Source organism: Lemur catta, chromosome 22, assembly GCF_020740605.2.
Source record: "Lemur catta isolate mLemCat1 chromosome 22, mLemCat1.pri, whole genome shotgun sequence".
Classification (NCBI taxonomy): Eukaryota; Metazoa; Chordata; class Mammalia; order Primates; family Lemuridae; genus Lemur; species Lemur catta.
Window position 1 is genome coordinate 25,533,101 of NC_059149.1, and position 13,827 is coordinate 25,546,927.

At 44.5% G+C, this 13,827-nt stretch overlaps 1 protein-coding gene and 1 long non-coding RNA gene across 2 annotated transcripts in view; one reads left to right on the plus strand and one right to left on the minus strand.

Moving 5' to 3' along the window:
• LOC123626353 lies at nt 1-8,683 on the plus strand. The gene is made up of 3 exons (XR_006730817.1): nt 1-34; nt 1,750-1,796; nt 8,453-8,683. It is a non-coding gene; the product is annotated as an uncharacterized LOC123626353 (long non-coding RNA).
• CCDC25 (coiled-coil domain containing 25) overlaps nt 8,416-13,827 on the minus strand; it is a 27,491-nt gene continuing 22,079 nt past the window's right edge. Inside the window, exon 9 of the mRNA XM_045535267.1 lies at nt 8,416-11,712. Coding sequence (XP_045391223.1) covers nt 11,683-11,712 — 30 coding nt within the window. The 3' untranslated portion in view covers nt 8,416-11,682. The remainder of the gene's footprint in view (nt 11,713-13,827) is intronic.

Here is a 13,827-nt window from a genome sequence, read left to right on the forward strand (position 1 = left end):
AAGAGATTTGATGAAATGATACACTGCATATAAGGTATTTAGCATAAGGAGAGGCTGGCATTTGATAATGGATAGAGGTCAGATATTATTAGCTTTCAGGTAAGAAGGAGAAGAAAAGAGAAAGCAGAAGGAAGAAAACAGGAGAAAGCGGGACATCCAACATGAGGAAGAAATCAAAGTAAAAGGAAAGGAGTGGAAGAGGGAAAGGAGAAAGAATAGGACATAAAGATGAAAATGTTCCTCTCAGATTCCTGGGGCTCAGGGCTGGCCTCTCAAAGGCAAAATAAATACTAGCGGCCCTCACTGGGCTCTGCCTTCGAGGGGGGATATTAAAGACCCTGGGCTGAGCTGGACTAGACGGAACAAGGACTTTGTTTCAGGGACTCCAGGTCTCGCTCTCGCGCATGCGCATCCACGCGCGCATGCGCACCCGCACCCGCACGCAGAGCCCAAAGACAGGGCAGAGCTCCTTCCAGAAGCACCGTGGCTCCTGGGTGGAGAGGAGGGTCTTCTCGCCGCTCTGCTGTGGGGGGACGAGCCCAAGCTGGAAAGGGTGTCTTTGCTGCCAGCGCCCCGCAGGGTGAGCCAACCGTCCTTGGTGACATCATGGTTTTTGAGTGAATGTTTACTTCTGAAGCTGCAAAACAATCTAAACTTTCAGCCCTGACTTCTCCCCGAGGGCGGCAGCGTCCTGTGAATTCGGCCAAAACGGAACTCACACCCCTGCTCATTAAGGGAGCGATTAGCGAGGGCACCCGCGACCCCCCTCCCTTGAACTTCCCACCCTGCACCCCCCGTAGACCCCTCGAGGTCTGTGTTTCTGCAGGTGCCAGGGGCAGAGAAGGTGCGTGCCCCAGGGGGACTGAGGAGGGGAGAAGAAAAGAGGGACGGGTGGAAGACGGGCATGTGGGCACGTGGCCAACAGGAACGCACTGCAGGACCTTGGCAGACCCAGGCAGGACCAGCTGGAGATAAAACCACCCCCAAGGGCCCTGGGCGTTCAATCCCCAGTGAGTCAGAAGAGCCAGTGTCAACATCTCCGAGCCCGAGGCCAGGGACTAGGAAAGCAAAGGCAAGTAGAATGATGTGGGGTCCCCGTCACCAGACAGGGGTCCTGGGCTTTGGAGCCACAGGGACCTCAGTTCAGATCCCAGCTGGGTGACCTTAAATAACTGGCTTGGCATTTCCAAACCTCACTTTCTGCATCCGAACTTGGGAGTTCAATCACTTATTCATATATTCATTTCTTCAACAAGTGTTTACTGAGCACCCACCATGGGCCAGGCATTGGGGATACAACAGTAGTTGAATAATTGTCCCTCTCATCCCTGCGCCCATCCTCATTCTATTTTAGAATTGCCACCCTAGGAATATATACTGGGCAGTGTAAGAGCACAAACTAGTCTTGGGGCCAGGAAGATCTTTCCAGAAGGAAGGGACAAAGACTGGGCTTCTCCTTTCCAATCCACCGTTTTCTTATGTGCTTAATCTAAAATCTCCTGGGATTCAAAGATTTAATGTGTTGGATACAGACAAAAATCTATCTTTATAAAAATTCTACCCCTGGTGCACCCTGTCTTCTGGAATTATCTGGATACGTGGTCAAACTTCTAGCTTTTTTCCCATCCAGTAAGTGAGACATGATGTCTCTGTGTAGGCTAAATTGGCATTTCTTTTCGTATGAGTAGAGTTGATCATCTTTTTATATGTTTAATCATCATTTGTAATTTTCTTTTTCTGTCTCCTTAGTGTCCTTCAGGAAGTCTTCTAGGAGCTCTATCGCCTTTGGGAACAAGGTAAACCTACCTTATTTACTTTATGATATAATTTGGTGTTATTTTGGGGTTTTTTGTTTGTTTGTTTTGAGACAGAGTCTCACTCTGTTGCCCAGGCTAGGGTGCCATGGCATCAGCCTAGCTCACAGCAACCTCAAACTCCTGGGCTCAAGCAATCCTCCTGCCTCAGCCTCCCAAGGAGCTGGGACTACAGGCGGGCACTACCACACCCGGCTAATTTTTTCTATTTTTAGTTGCCCAGCTGATTTTTCCCCCTATTTTTAGCAGAGACAGGGTCTCCGTCTTCCTCAGGCTGGTCTAGAACTCCTGAGCTCAAGCATTCCTCCTGCCTCGGCCTCCCAGAGTGCTAGGATTACAGGCGTGAGCCACCACGCCTGGCCAGCAAGGTGTTTTTTGATAACTCTGTGGGCAAGTAGGAGAAAATAGTGCAGATTAAAGTAAAATCAGCAGGATTAGTAGCTGGTTTAGTGTGCCCAAAGAGTGCTGAAGGATGGATTAATCTCAGCCAGAAAGGATGTTTGCTCAAGACACTGCCCCAAGACTTATCCCATTCAATGTTTTTCCAAATTTTTTGGATGACAATATAGAAGGAATGTTCACAAACATGTAGACAATATTTGTGAAAGGGATTATGTTAGAGGAAATAATCAGAACTTCAATGAGCTCGATGGGCAGATTCCAACAAGTTAACTTTAATAGGGAAAATTTACTGAAAACATAATACTGAGTGAAAGTCATAGAAGAAAAAGTTATAGTAAGATTCCATGAGTGTGAATTTCAGAACAGGCAGAACCAGTGTATTGTTTAGGGAAATGCACGTCAGGGACATAAGACATTCCCTTGCTCGTGCACGGGAATGATTATCACAGAAGTCAGGTGAGGGGCGGGGAGGCAGGGATGTGATTAGGGAAGTGAACAAAGGGGCCTTTGAGAGGGGCAGGTACTGTTCTATTTCTTAACCTGGGGGATAGAACATAGGTATTTACATTATTATCCTTGAAAAGGAACATATCTTTTCATACACTCTTTTGTGTGTTTGTTACATTATACAGTAAAAAAAAATTTAAAGAATAAATCTAAAGTTCTATACCATGGTCCAAACCCTCCCCCACTCAAAAAAAAACAAAACAACAACAACAACAAAAAAAAAAAACCCCAGAGTAATCTAATCAACATGGTGTGTGGAAAAGACAGTGGGTTTAATTGGCAACACAAGCCAAAGAATCAGGTGATCTCAGCTACATTTGGAGAAGAATCATCTCTTTCCTACTCTTGTGAGGGCCAGCTGGGGTCGTGGCTGGAGACTCTGCCCAGCTGGGAAGCTGTTCTTTTTGGGAGTTAGGTAAACGGGAGAGTTGGGGCCTCTCCTGTCCTCTGTTCTCAGACACCTGCTTTTTCTTCAGTGTCACACTGGATTACAGAGAATGGGATGTTTAGGAGGAGTCACAGGTGGCAGCTGACAGCTGTCTTCAAACCTTTCAAGCTGTCACATGAAAGAGGAACTCAGTTTGCCCTGTGTGGCTCCAGAAGGCAGAACGATGGGTGGAAGTCACTGTGAGGCCGACTTTGGCTCAATAAAGTAACTTTCTAACAACCAAATGGGCTTTAACAAGTCACGAGCTTCTGTCTCTGGGTATGTTCACACCGAGGTTGAGGTCTTGTGTTTAGGGGTGTTGTGACTGTCACAGAAGAGTCAGATTGGCTTAGGTCGCTTCTAACCTCCACGGGCTATGAGTCTATGAAACTGTGCCTGAAGTGTGCAAAGGAAAGATAGAAGCTGATTCCAAAACAAAAAGAGATTTGTTTTTAAATATAAGCATTGTGTCTTGACAACAATTTCCTTTTTAAATCAACACATGATGTTGGTTTAGAAGGTTCAGGTACCTTCCACCCCACATTTCTAAAATTTCAGTGGCAAAGAGCTTTGAGACCCGCGGAGAAGCATAGCTTTTTGAGATTGGCAGCAAGATTCTGAGTCCAACCTCCCGTACCCTGCAAGAGCACAGCGTGGACTCAAGGGCAGCTGGAATGTCAACGAGATGGACGAGGAGACCCGTGCTGGTTCTCTCCTGCCACCTGCTGGCTCTTCCCGTCATCACTTGCTTCTCCTGGACCTTGATGGTGTCCACTCACAATGATACATTGCCAGGAAGCTGCTCCTTCAGTGGCTCGTTACTAAATCCAGAAAAATCACAAATTCATGGAGGAGACCCAGAGCTCATTCTAATCCATACCCCTCAAACACTGATAGCTCATGGGCAACGCACAGCCATAGACAAGCATTGTTTGGTCCACACAATGTTGAATAGTTTTGTGCCAACATACACAAATTTGGAAACGTTAGCTAAAAGTCTAGGTTTGCAATGTATTATGTTACTGGATATTCTTGAAGCCTCAAAGCAGAGAGTAAGAAGTGGTGAGTACATCTGCACTCCAGTTGCAAGACACACTAATTCAGGATGCACCAAAGGATAGCAAACCAGTCACTGCAACAGCTAAATGAGAAATGACACTTCTAAAGGACTATACTGAAGAAAATCCACGGGCCTAGGGAGAAAGAGCTTGGACCCTTCTGCTCCCACTACCCCAAGCCAAACGAGGAGCCTTCGAGAACTTGGGGGGGTGGGCCTGGGGTATGGGTGGGTGCAGGTTTGCTGAGTCTTTGGCCTGTTTTACCACAAAGATTGATGCTGCTTCTCTCCTGTACAATTCTAATGGCAGGAAACTAGCTAGAGCTGCCCACAACAGCAGGATAAAGATCAGTGGTAGCAGCTGGCCAAACTGGACTTGCCTCATTTGGCAAGTGGAGTTTCCCTCTGGGGAAGCAGAGGGAGAAAGCCAGGTTCCCGGTAAGAGCTGATTGTTGAGACTTTACTGAAGAGAGCTGGTGCCAAGGCACGTGGACTCCAGTCTCAGAAGGGGCTGTGGTTGTGCCACTTGTCGCTGGGGAAGGATGCAAGGTTGCGAGGACTCAGCTAGGAAGTGCATTCCCAGATCAGAGAACTATGCCACTGACGACCCTTTTAATGCGCCCAAAGAACCCACAGACGGGAGTATGAAGAACCAGCACTGAGGCCTGCATCAGGGCCACAAAAGCCAGATTCTAATAGAGCCAGTCACGAAAGACTCTCCCCTCTTCCCACAACCCCTACCCTCTGCCCCTGTCGTGGGCTAGTCCCCCTTAAACCTGCCTTCTCTGGCCTCCGCCCCAATCCTGGAGGAGCCGGCGCTGGGGAAGAGGCACAGTGAAGAATCAGACCTGAACTAGGAGGTGGGCTGAAGTTTCGAACTCCACGTGAGATTGAAGTTTTGATTTAAATGAGATGAGTTTTTCATATCTACGAGGGAATTGTCATTTTAAAATGGAACAGTTCTTGTGTCAGAAAGTGATTGGAAAGTCAACAGAATCGGATCTGTTCATCTAAGATGTCATTGAAAGGTGGGGAGACAAAGCAGAGCCGTGTGGAAGTGGTTGGGAGAAAACCGCCACTTCCATTTTCCGGTCAAGTTCAGCTCCTTCAATGCATGTTCCTCACTGGCTTCCCTAACAAAACTGTATTTCCCCACGGCGATACTTGGCCGAGCTGCAGCAGCTGCGGGTTTAGAAGAGCAGCACTGTCCCGGCATTGTCAACACTACCTGCCCTGCCCTGCAGCGCCGGAATTTACAATCTCAGCTCTCCTCCTATTCCTCATCTTCTGGCAAACAGAAGACCAGAGATAAGTGACTGTCTTAAGTCACACAGAAAAGTGGCAGAGCTGTATTCTAAAATCCACATCCCCGAAGGTAAAGTCTAGGCTTGAAAATGGCATGTGGCTCCTTTTCCTTTGGTACAGTGTTCCCAGACAGCCTCGCCCGCACGACAGCTGCCCTCCCATGCTTTCCGGGCACTGGAGGCCAAGGCAGCTGGCCAGGCGGGGAAAATCAAAGGGGGTTGCCAGAGGCCAGCCCTGTACCCACCACCCCTGGCCCTCACCCACGCATACACTTGCTTCTTCCCCACCCTCGAGCACAAACGGAGATGAAAGCAAACAGCTTTCTCACTGTCTTTGGTTCATCCTCCACTGTCTTTAATTGGAACAATCCATCCCGTAACTCGGTGTCCAAGCAGAGGCTGGTTCATAGGTAGGACACCAAGGGACTCCTAATCCTCTGTTCCTCCCCAGTTCTGAACTCATTATCTCCCCCTAAACCCCCATGAGGCCTGGGAAGCCTTGGGGCATTTTCTCCTGGATCACAGACCCCAGAGGGGAGGGCAGAGAGGAGCCCCCTCTGCAGCTGAGCCACAGAAGCAGGCAGACCCCCCCCAAAGCTTAGCCCCAGTCCAGATCTAGAGCTTCTACCTTGAGTTTGAACAATGGTAGCATCAGTTGCCCCAAGTGGGATTGGAAATACTTTTCACCCTATACCCTTTTATACCTCTTGAATTCTGAAATCATGTGTACCTACCTATCCGTGTACATGAAAGAAGTTTAGCAATTCTCCCTGACTCTGAAGGCCAGGAGGGCAGACAGCTGAGATGCAGGGAGGTCTGTGTGTTTTTAGCCTCCTTAATCCTGACAGATGAGCTTCTGCCTGGGCGGTTGTCTTGTTTTGATAGTAATGAGGGCAACAAAAAGTCCAGGTAATTGCTGTTTTGTATTTTCTAATCACAGGCACCAGAAAAGCCTTTTTGGTATCCAAATTTAAACTGTGTCTATTTCAGACCTTCCTTCCCTTTCCAAAGACTCTCCTAAAAGTAATTCCAGTTTTGAAATGGGTTATGTAAGCCTCACTGATGCCAGTACCTTAACCATAGGGTAAAAAATTCGGTCTTGAAGGGATGTCATAACATGAAGCTCAGGGCTTCACAGTGGAAGATAGTTCTGGACAGGCCTAGCTGGTTTAAAGGGCACCACACAGTGCCTCAAGAATACTTTATCATTTTCAGTCTGTAGTTTTGATCTGTTGACCTTGGATTCTGTCTTCACCAAGAGTCAAAAAGCTTCAAGACCGAGCCTTTACCACCTGAAAGATCCCAGGCCTCTTCTGAAATCATAAGCAAATGTTAGCCTCCCCTATGCAAAGCAAACTGCTGAGGCAGAAAACAAAACACCAGCAGGAGCCAGGCAGCTAAGGCCTCATCTAGGCAGGATGTGAAATGTCAGGCCATTAGTCTTGTATTTTTACCACAGTGGTTACAAGATGGGACTGATGTCGGAACAAAACACAATCCTGACTTTGGAGACTTCTTTTTTCCAGCCTTCAATATTGACACCCACTCACCAAGCTTGAGAATTAGCAAATGCTACACAGATTTCTAGAGTGAGCAGTAATTTCCCCTGGCCGCCATTCCTTGGCTGTTGAATGCAGAAAAGTGTTGGGTCAGTGCCACTCAGCACATGCCCATGGCAGAGCCCAGTTTTCCATCTGGCTACAGTGCAGGCCTGTATTCATAACCACTAAGGTGGAAAGCTCAGAGTTCCTCCAATAATTGATGCAACAATGAAACCAGAAAGACAAAACTAAGTAATCAATGTGTTTGAGACAGACAGAGGTATGTATAATCTAGTGATAAGAGATGGCATTAGATAGGCGTTTGTATCGGTGCATTGCTAAGTCATCTAGTACATACACAGATCTCTACATTTTTCTGTATGAAAATTCTGGTTATAAACTACATTTTCTATATAATTTACTAAAACATTTAAACCTCAGAATTCTAGTAGCTAAGGCAGTTAAAACCAAAGTATGCGGGCCAGGTGCGGTGGCTCACGCCTGTAATAGCACTCTGGGAGGCTGAGGCAGGAGGATCACTCGAGGTCAGGAGTTGGAGACCAGCCTGAGCAAGAGCGAGACCCCATCTCTACTAAAAATAGAAAGAAATGATCTGGACAGCTAAAAATATATATAGAAAAAATTAGCCAGGCATGGTGGCGCATGCCTGTAGTCCCAGCTACTCGGGAGGCTGAGGCAGGAGGATCGCTTGAGCCCAGGAGTCTGAGCTTGCTGTGAGCTAGGCTGACGCCACGGCACTCTAGCCCGGGCAACAGAGTGAGACTCTGTCTCAGAAAAAAAAAACCAAAAAACCAAAGTATGCAGGTGTTGCCCTGACTAGAGAAAAATACAACCCAAATGTTCTCAAATATGCTTTTATAGTTGGGAGAAAAACTTGTATGTTTGTGCTACTCCCTTCACCCTAATACCTTTTGAAAACATGCTAACGTGAATAAGCTCTATCACAGAAGGAATAAAAAAACCTATAAACTGAATACGACCCAGGGCCGCACATGCAGCAGTGAAACCATTCCAGGAAGTCTTCACATTGGCAGCCTCACCCTGGGCAAAATTTCAGACAGACCCCCCGGGAATTCTGGGTCAAGCGTAAACTCCAGATGCTAGCGTGCAGATGCCACAGCCTTCCAGCTCTGGGTTCTCCAGTCCTCTTCCTGGGAATTCTTGGGCGATCTTCCCTTTACTCTGATTTGCTTTTCTCCTCCTGCTAGGGGGCAAAAATGACTGTTTTTTGTAGCACCAGAACCTCCTCCTCCCTACTTACCCAAAATAAGTATGCACACCCCATCAGTGAGACAGCCTTCGAGAAGAAAAGTAAAAAGTGAAATCTCACAAACACACATGGTTCTACTCAAACTATAAGCTTTTATTATATTTTACAGATCATTCATCCAGGACATGCTGTGTCAATGGTTGGCATCGTCTCATTTTTGAAATGACAGAATGCAGTAAAAGTCTCCTGCCCGTGCTGGACTCGATTGCCCAGCAGAGAAGAGCTCTCACTAAGTGCAACTTGAATGTGAACTTGGCCTGGGCAACAGCAGTGCCCTCCTCACTTCTGAGCTGCTGCCACATACTCATTGGAGGTAAGTGGGTGGGGACTGAATTTTAGCTTGGACTTTAGGTTTCTGATTTTATACTTTTGATTATAGTGTGGTCCATTTTTATAGTCTACTTCAAAATCAAAAGGTTAACTACTCTAATATGATCCTTTTGAATATGGAAATGTAATTCACATGCTGTATTTCAAATCAAACAAAGAAAAAGGCTTCAATATTACAGTTTAGGAGAAACCAGAAAATTGTTCCATTTCTCCATTTTGCCACCCTGCTCAGTTTTCCCCCATAAACACTTGCAGCTCGGAAAACACCTCCCCTCTCAGACAGATGCAACAGTGGGAGGAAGAAGTAGAGGCTGGAGCTGCACTCTCCCTCAATCCTGCTGAGTGGCTCACACCATCTCTCCAGGGGTGGGGCGCTGGCACCAAACAGTAAAAGGCTCACTGAAATCTATGTGAAGACCACACAACAAAACACAAAAAGATGCAGAAGGGGTTCAGCGAAAGCCTGTCACTTGCTAATGTCAAAACTTCAACATCTGTTCCAGCACAAGCACTGTGACAAACCTCCCTTGCCCAAAGATTGTGGCCCTAGACAAACAAAGCTAGATAAGAAATGTGAAGTCTAAAGCTGTCAGAATGCAAAAATAGAGCAGAGTTTGTCAAGTAAATTAAATGGTGCTGTGACCCTCACTGCATGCAGGTCAGAGTGATGAAACTGGAGACAGAGTTGGCAAGGTGACTCAGATTCACAGAGAAACCCTCAGGATGCACAGATTGGATCAAGGGCACACACACAGCTCATAAAAATAGCAACAATTTGGAATTTTCCTATCAAACATTTAGGAAACATGCCAATAGCAAGAAATGAGATGTCATCAATGCCAACAGTTTGACCTATCGGCAATGAACCTCTATGTCCTCAAAATGAAAAAAAAAAGGTCAGTGCTTTCCCTGGGACCACAACACACAGGCAGAGGCAAGGGGTGGGGGAGGCCAGCACAGGACAGCTGAAGAGGTTGAGAGCTAGGAATTCAACACAGAGAGTCAAGCAGAGAGGCCTTGACATTTTAAACCACTGTAAGCTAAGAGTTATGAAATGTCAACTATTGGACCCCAGGATCTCTCATACTACAGTAAAAATATATATTCCAAAACTCTGTCAACTTGTGTGCAACGTGGGGCACAACTCCCCGCATGAGGTGCCTGCCACAGAGTGCCCAAGGCATGCTCAGAGCCACCAGACAGGACAGTCTGATGCAAGCTCCACAGCGACTGATTTACAGTCCATCAAGAGTATGTCTGAGAAAGGTCATCCACTTTGACCCCGAGGGAACTTGGATGAAGGAGGCATTTGTCAGTGGAGGAAGATGACAACCCCAACAGAACCTGTCAGATTGAGCCTGTGATACATGAGGTTTTTACAGCACGATCGCCCTCAAAACCAGCTTGTGGATGGAGCTGCCCTTTTTATATCAAATTCTAAGAATTCATTTATCAATGTGCTTCCAGAGAAGAAATGATCTCTATTATAACTTTTAATTGCAGAACTTCAGGCTGAATATTATTAGACACACACAAAATTACTAATCTCTGGAGTCGTCTTCCAAATCCCCTCAAAATTTGGTCAATGAGTTATGCCTCAAGGAATTTTCCAGTTCAACCTCACACACCAACTTGGAATAAATGGAGATACCAGTCTTTTGGTTTTACCTGAAGTTCTAAAGTTCTATTACAGGTGGAATATTTGCTGTAGGAGACTATCTTTCCTGGGTTAAAATACAATTAAGATTAGGAAAGCCCAGGCTGGGCATGGTGGCCTGTAATCCTAGCACTCTAGGAGGCCAAGGTGGGAGGGTCGCTTGAGTTCAGGAGTTCGTGACAAGAGTAAGAAAGCTGGGCACAGAGTTCTGGGTGGGGTTAAGATGTCAATTTGTATGTCTCCTGTCCCATAGGCTTTGTTCTCTTTCTCCTTGTTTCTTTTTATAGGGGTTTGCCTTACATGCTGCAATAAATATCCATCTTCTATTCAGAATCACATTGGCCAGCAGGTGGTTCAAATGAGTAATAATGTTACATAGTAAGATACCAAGTCTACGATAGGAAATCCGGAACTCTGGGATTACAACTCAAAATAAACATTTCAATGTAAGGAAACAATTTACTTGGCTGCCTAGTGAAAAGCTTAATTCTTTATAAAGTCATAATTGCAATCTGGACTTCTGCTTCATGCTATATCCCAAGACAAAAATTGGGTAACCTACATCACACCCAAACGATGCACAGATCACTCCTTCCTGTTTCTACCTCAGTGCTGAGAAATGACTCCCAAGCCTGGAAGTTGTCACATACATAACTGGTGCTCAGGCGACAACTGCCACAAGGCCCAACCTTGATTAATACCAACCATTTCTTTAAATATGATGATACTACAATGGAGGTCCCCAGTAGGAGAAAGCAAGTACGTCAAAGCTGAGACAAGCTGAGAGCTGAGGATCACCACCCTGACAGACTCAGGCGACGTGATGGAACAGTGAATATTGAAGCCAGTAATCTGAAAATATCATTCTCATCTTCAAAACCCATCTGCCTTTTTTTTCTAATCAGGAATCAGGGATGGGGAACATTTGCATATATTGCCCACCAGCACATTCTTACCAGAAGTAAAGATATTTTGAGAATATGAAAAGCATTTCAAGACATCTGTTTTCAGGGACAGACCACAGCAACAGAAATACTTTTCAGAGTTGGTTTGCTCTAAAGTCTGTCTCAAGAACAAGGGCAGCCAGTTTTCATGAGATACCAAGACATGTTCTGGCAAAAATATTTTCACTTTCCTGAAATTATATGCTGTCAAGCTCAACTATTTTATATATATCCGATCCTTTTCTGTTAGTAAAAAAGAATCTTTTTTTCTTAAAACTCCAAAATCAACAATATCTGTGTAGAATGAAGTAGAATTTGGGTTGTTTTTTTATAATTCAGAACACAGATGGAATCAGAAGGTCTGCAACTGTCTCTATACTGACATCCTCGGCAGGTCCTTTGCTCCTTCTACATGAATTCATCTGAATCGTTGCCGTCCTGCAGGAAACAAAAAAGTGAAACTATTAAAGCCTCAAAAATAAGTAACTCAGTATTTAAAATTTACAATTATAATCTTAACTAATCTCCAAGTTGAAAAAGTAAAAAATAAAATAACCAAATTCATTCGTCACTTCTTCACCATCTTAAATTGTCAGTTCTCTAGAACGGCTGGATTAGCAGCTCTGTCCTCTAAGGTGTCCTTTCATGGCCTAATTACACAGCAACAAGTGACCAGTGATGTCCAAATTATGAAGTAAGTCTCACCTGTTTTAGTATCGTGTACTAAGTGTGACTATAAGAAAACATGATTGATCCTAAACCAATACTGTCTCAATACCCTTATGCCAACAATGCTGCCAATATATAAAATCTTTCTGGCTAAAATTCCAGTATTTTGAGTCCAAAGGTTGTCACAGCTTTGTGACTTCACAAGATGGCCTTGATTTTTTTTTTTTAATAGGAAAAGTCATTAGGACAGAAAAAGTGCCTTAGATAACTGTACAAAGAGCAGACTAATGACTGTGGTTACATCCAGGTACCAGGACTGTGACTACCTAAACTGCAATAACAGCATTAGCGATGTCTCAAAGAGTCAACGTATAGCATCTTCAAATGTCAGCTTTAGATCCCAAACAAGGAGGATGAACAAGTCAATAAGATAGTTAGGGTCGTTAACAATGAAAGTGCATTATTTCCTATAAAGGCTGTGGTTTAGATCTGCAGCCAGTTTTCATTTGTCTGGGGACCTATGTTTTGGGATTACAGTAACTTTTAAATACATATCTGGGATCAAGACTGTATTTGAACAATTTTTCTGTTTTAGATTCCCTTTACTTCCAGAGTCAGTAAGTTTTTCAATATAATAGGTTTGTCACCCACTCACAAACTGATAAACAAGAGGAACAAACTACATTAAACATTAAGTCCTATCTTATATAAACACCTTTAACTGAAAATCAACATTTCATGTTGCCAGATTGGATCATAAAATGTCTGTATCCCTTAGAGGATGGCTGCAAGGAGCATTAAAGCCTATTCTTTCAAAGCATAGGGGAAAAGCTATTAATATAAGAGCTCTTCCACTGAAAGAGGGAATAAAAACACCTAATGGAAAACTTTGTTGGAATCTTGCACCTGATTCAAACCTGGAGCTCAGGAACAGGCTAGCAAGCAACAGAGGGAGAGGAAGGGCCAAAAGGTTAGTAATCCTTTGGCTTATAAATTTCCTAGTCTTGGAACTTTTAACATTTGTGACTAATCAGACAGGCTGTGTGTGCGCGTGTGTGTTTATGCCTAAGGTCATAACATAATATGGGGCCAGATTTTTCGTAGAAAGTACCTTCTACCACACACAAAACTTCAGTAAGCAACAACCACCGCAACAAAGACATTCTGTTAAGCTATTCAAATAGTTTCTGTTAAACTGTTCTAATAGTTTTAAGAAATCTAAAAACAATTTCTGGAAGGAATTAAATAACCTCATTTTTTGATACTGATACTTTGTGGGAAAACAGCAACCAAGGACTTTATGAATAAGGAATAGCAATGACTACTTACATAGTGATTAAGTCAAGGAAGACTTTCAAATATGTGTTCTTGTTAAAATCTTAGAACGGCCTAGGCCAGGTGCAGTGGCTCACGCCTGTAATCCTAGCACTCTGGGAGGCTGAGGCGGGTGGATTGTTTGAGCTCAGGAGTTCAAGACCAGCCTGAGCAAGAGCGAGACCCCATCTCTACTAAAAATAGAAAGAAATTATATGGACAGCGAAAAATATATATAGAAAAATTAGCCAGGCATGGTGGCGCATGTCTGTAGTTCCAGCTCCTCGGGAGGCTGAGGCAGGAGGATTGCTTGAGCCCAGGAGTTTGAGGTTGCTGTGAGCTAGGCTGATGCCATGGCACTCTAGCCCGGGCAACAGAGTGAGACTCTGTCTCAAAAAAAAAAAAAAAAATAGAACGGCCCTATAAGGTACTATGTCTCCATTTTACTGATGATGAAAACTCCCTCAGAGAGGTTAAATAACTTTACTAGACTTCCCCAATTAGTGTTAGTTTAAGTCTCTAAACCTCAAATTCAAAGCTTTAGTTAATTACATGATGCTATTATTAAAT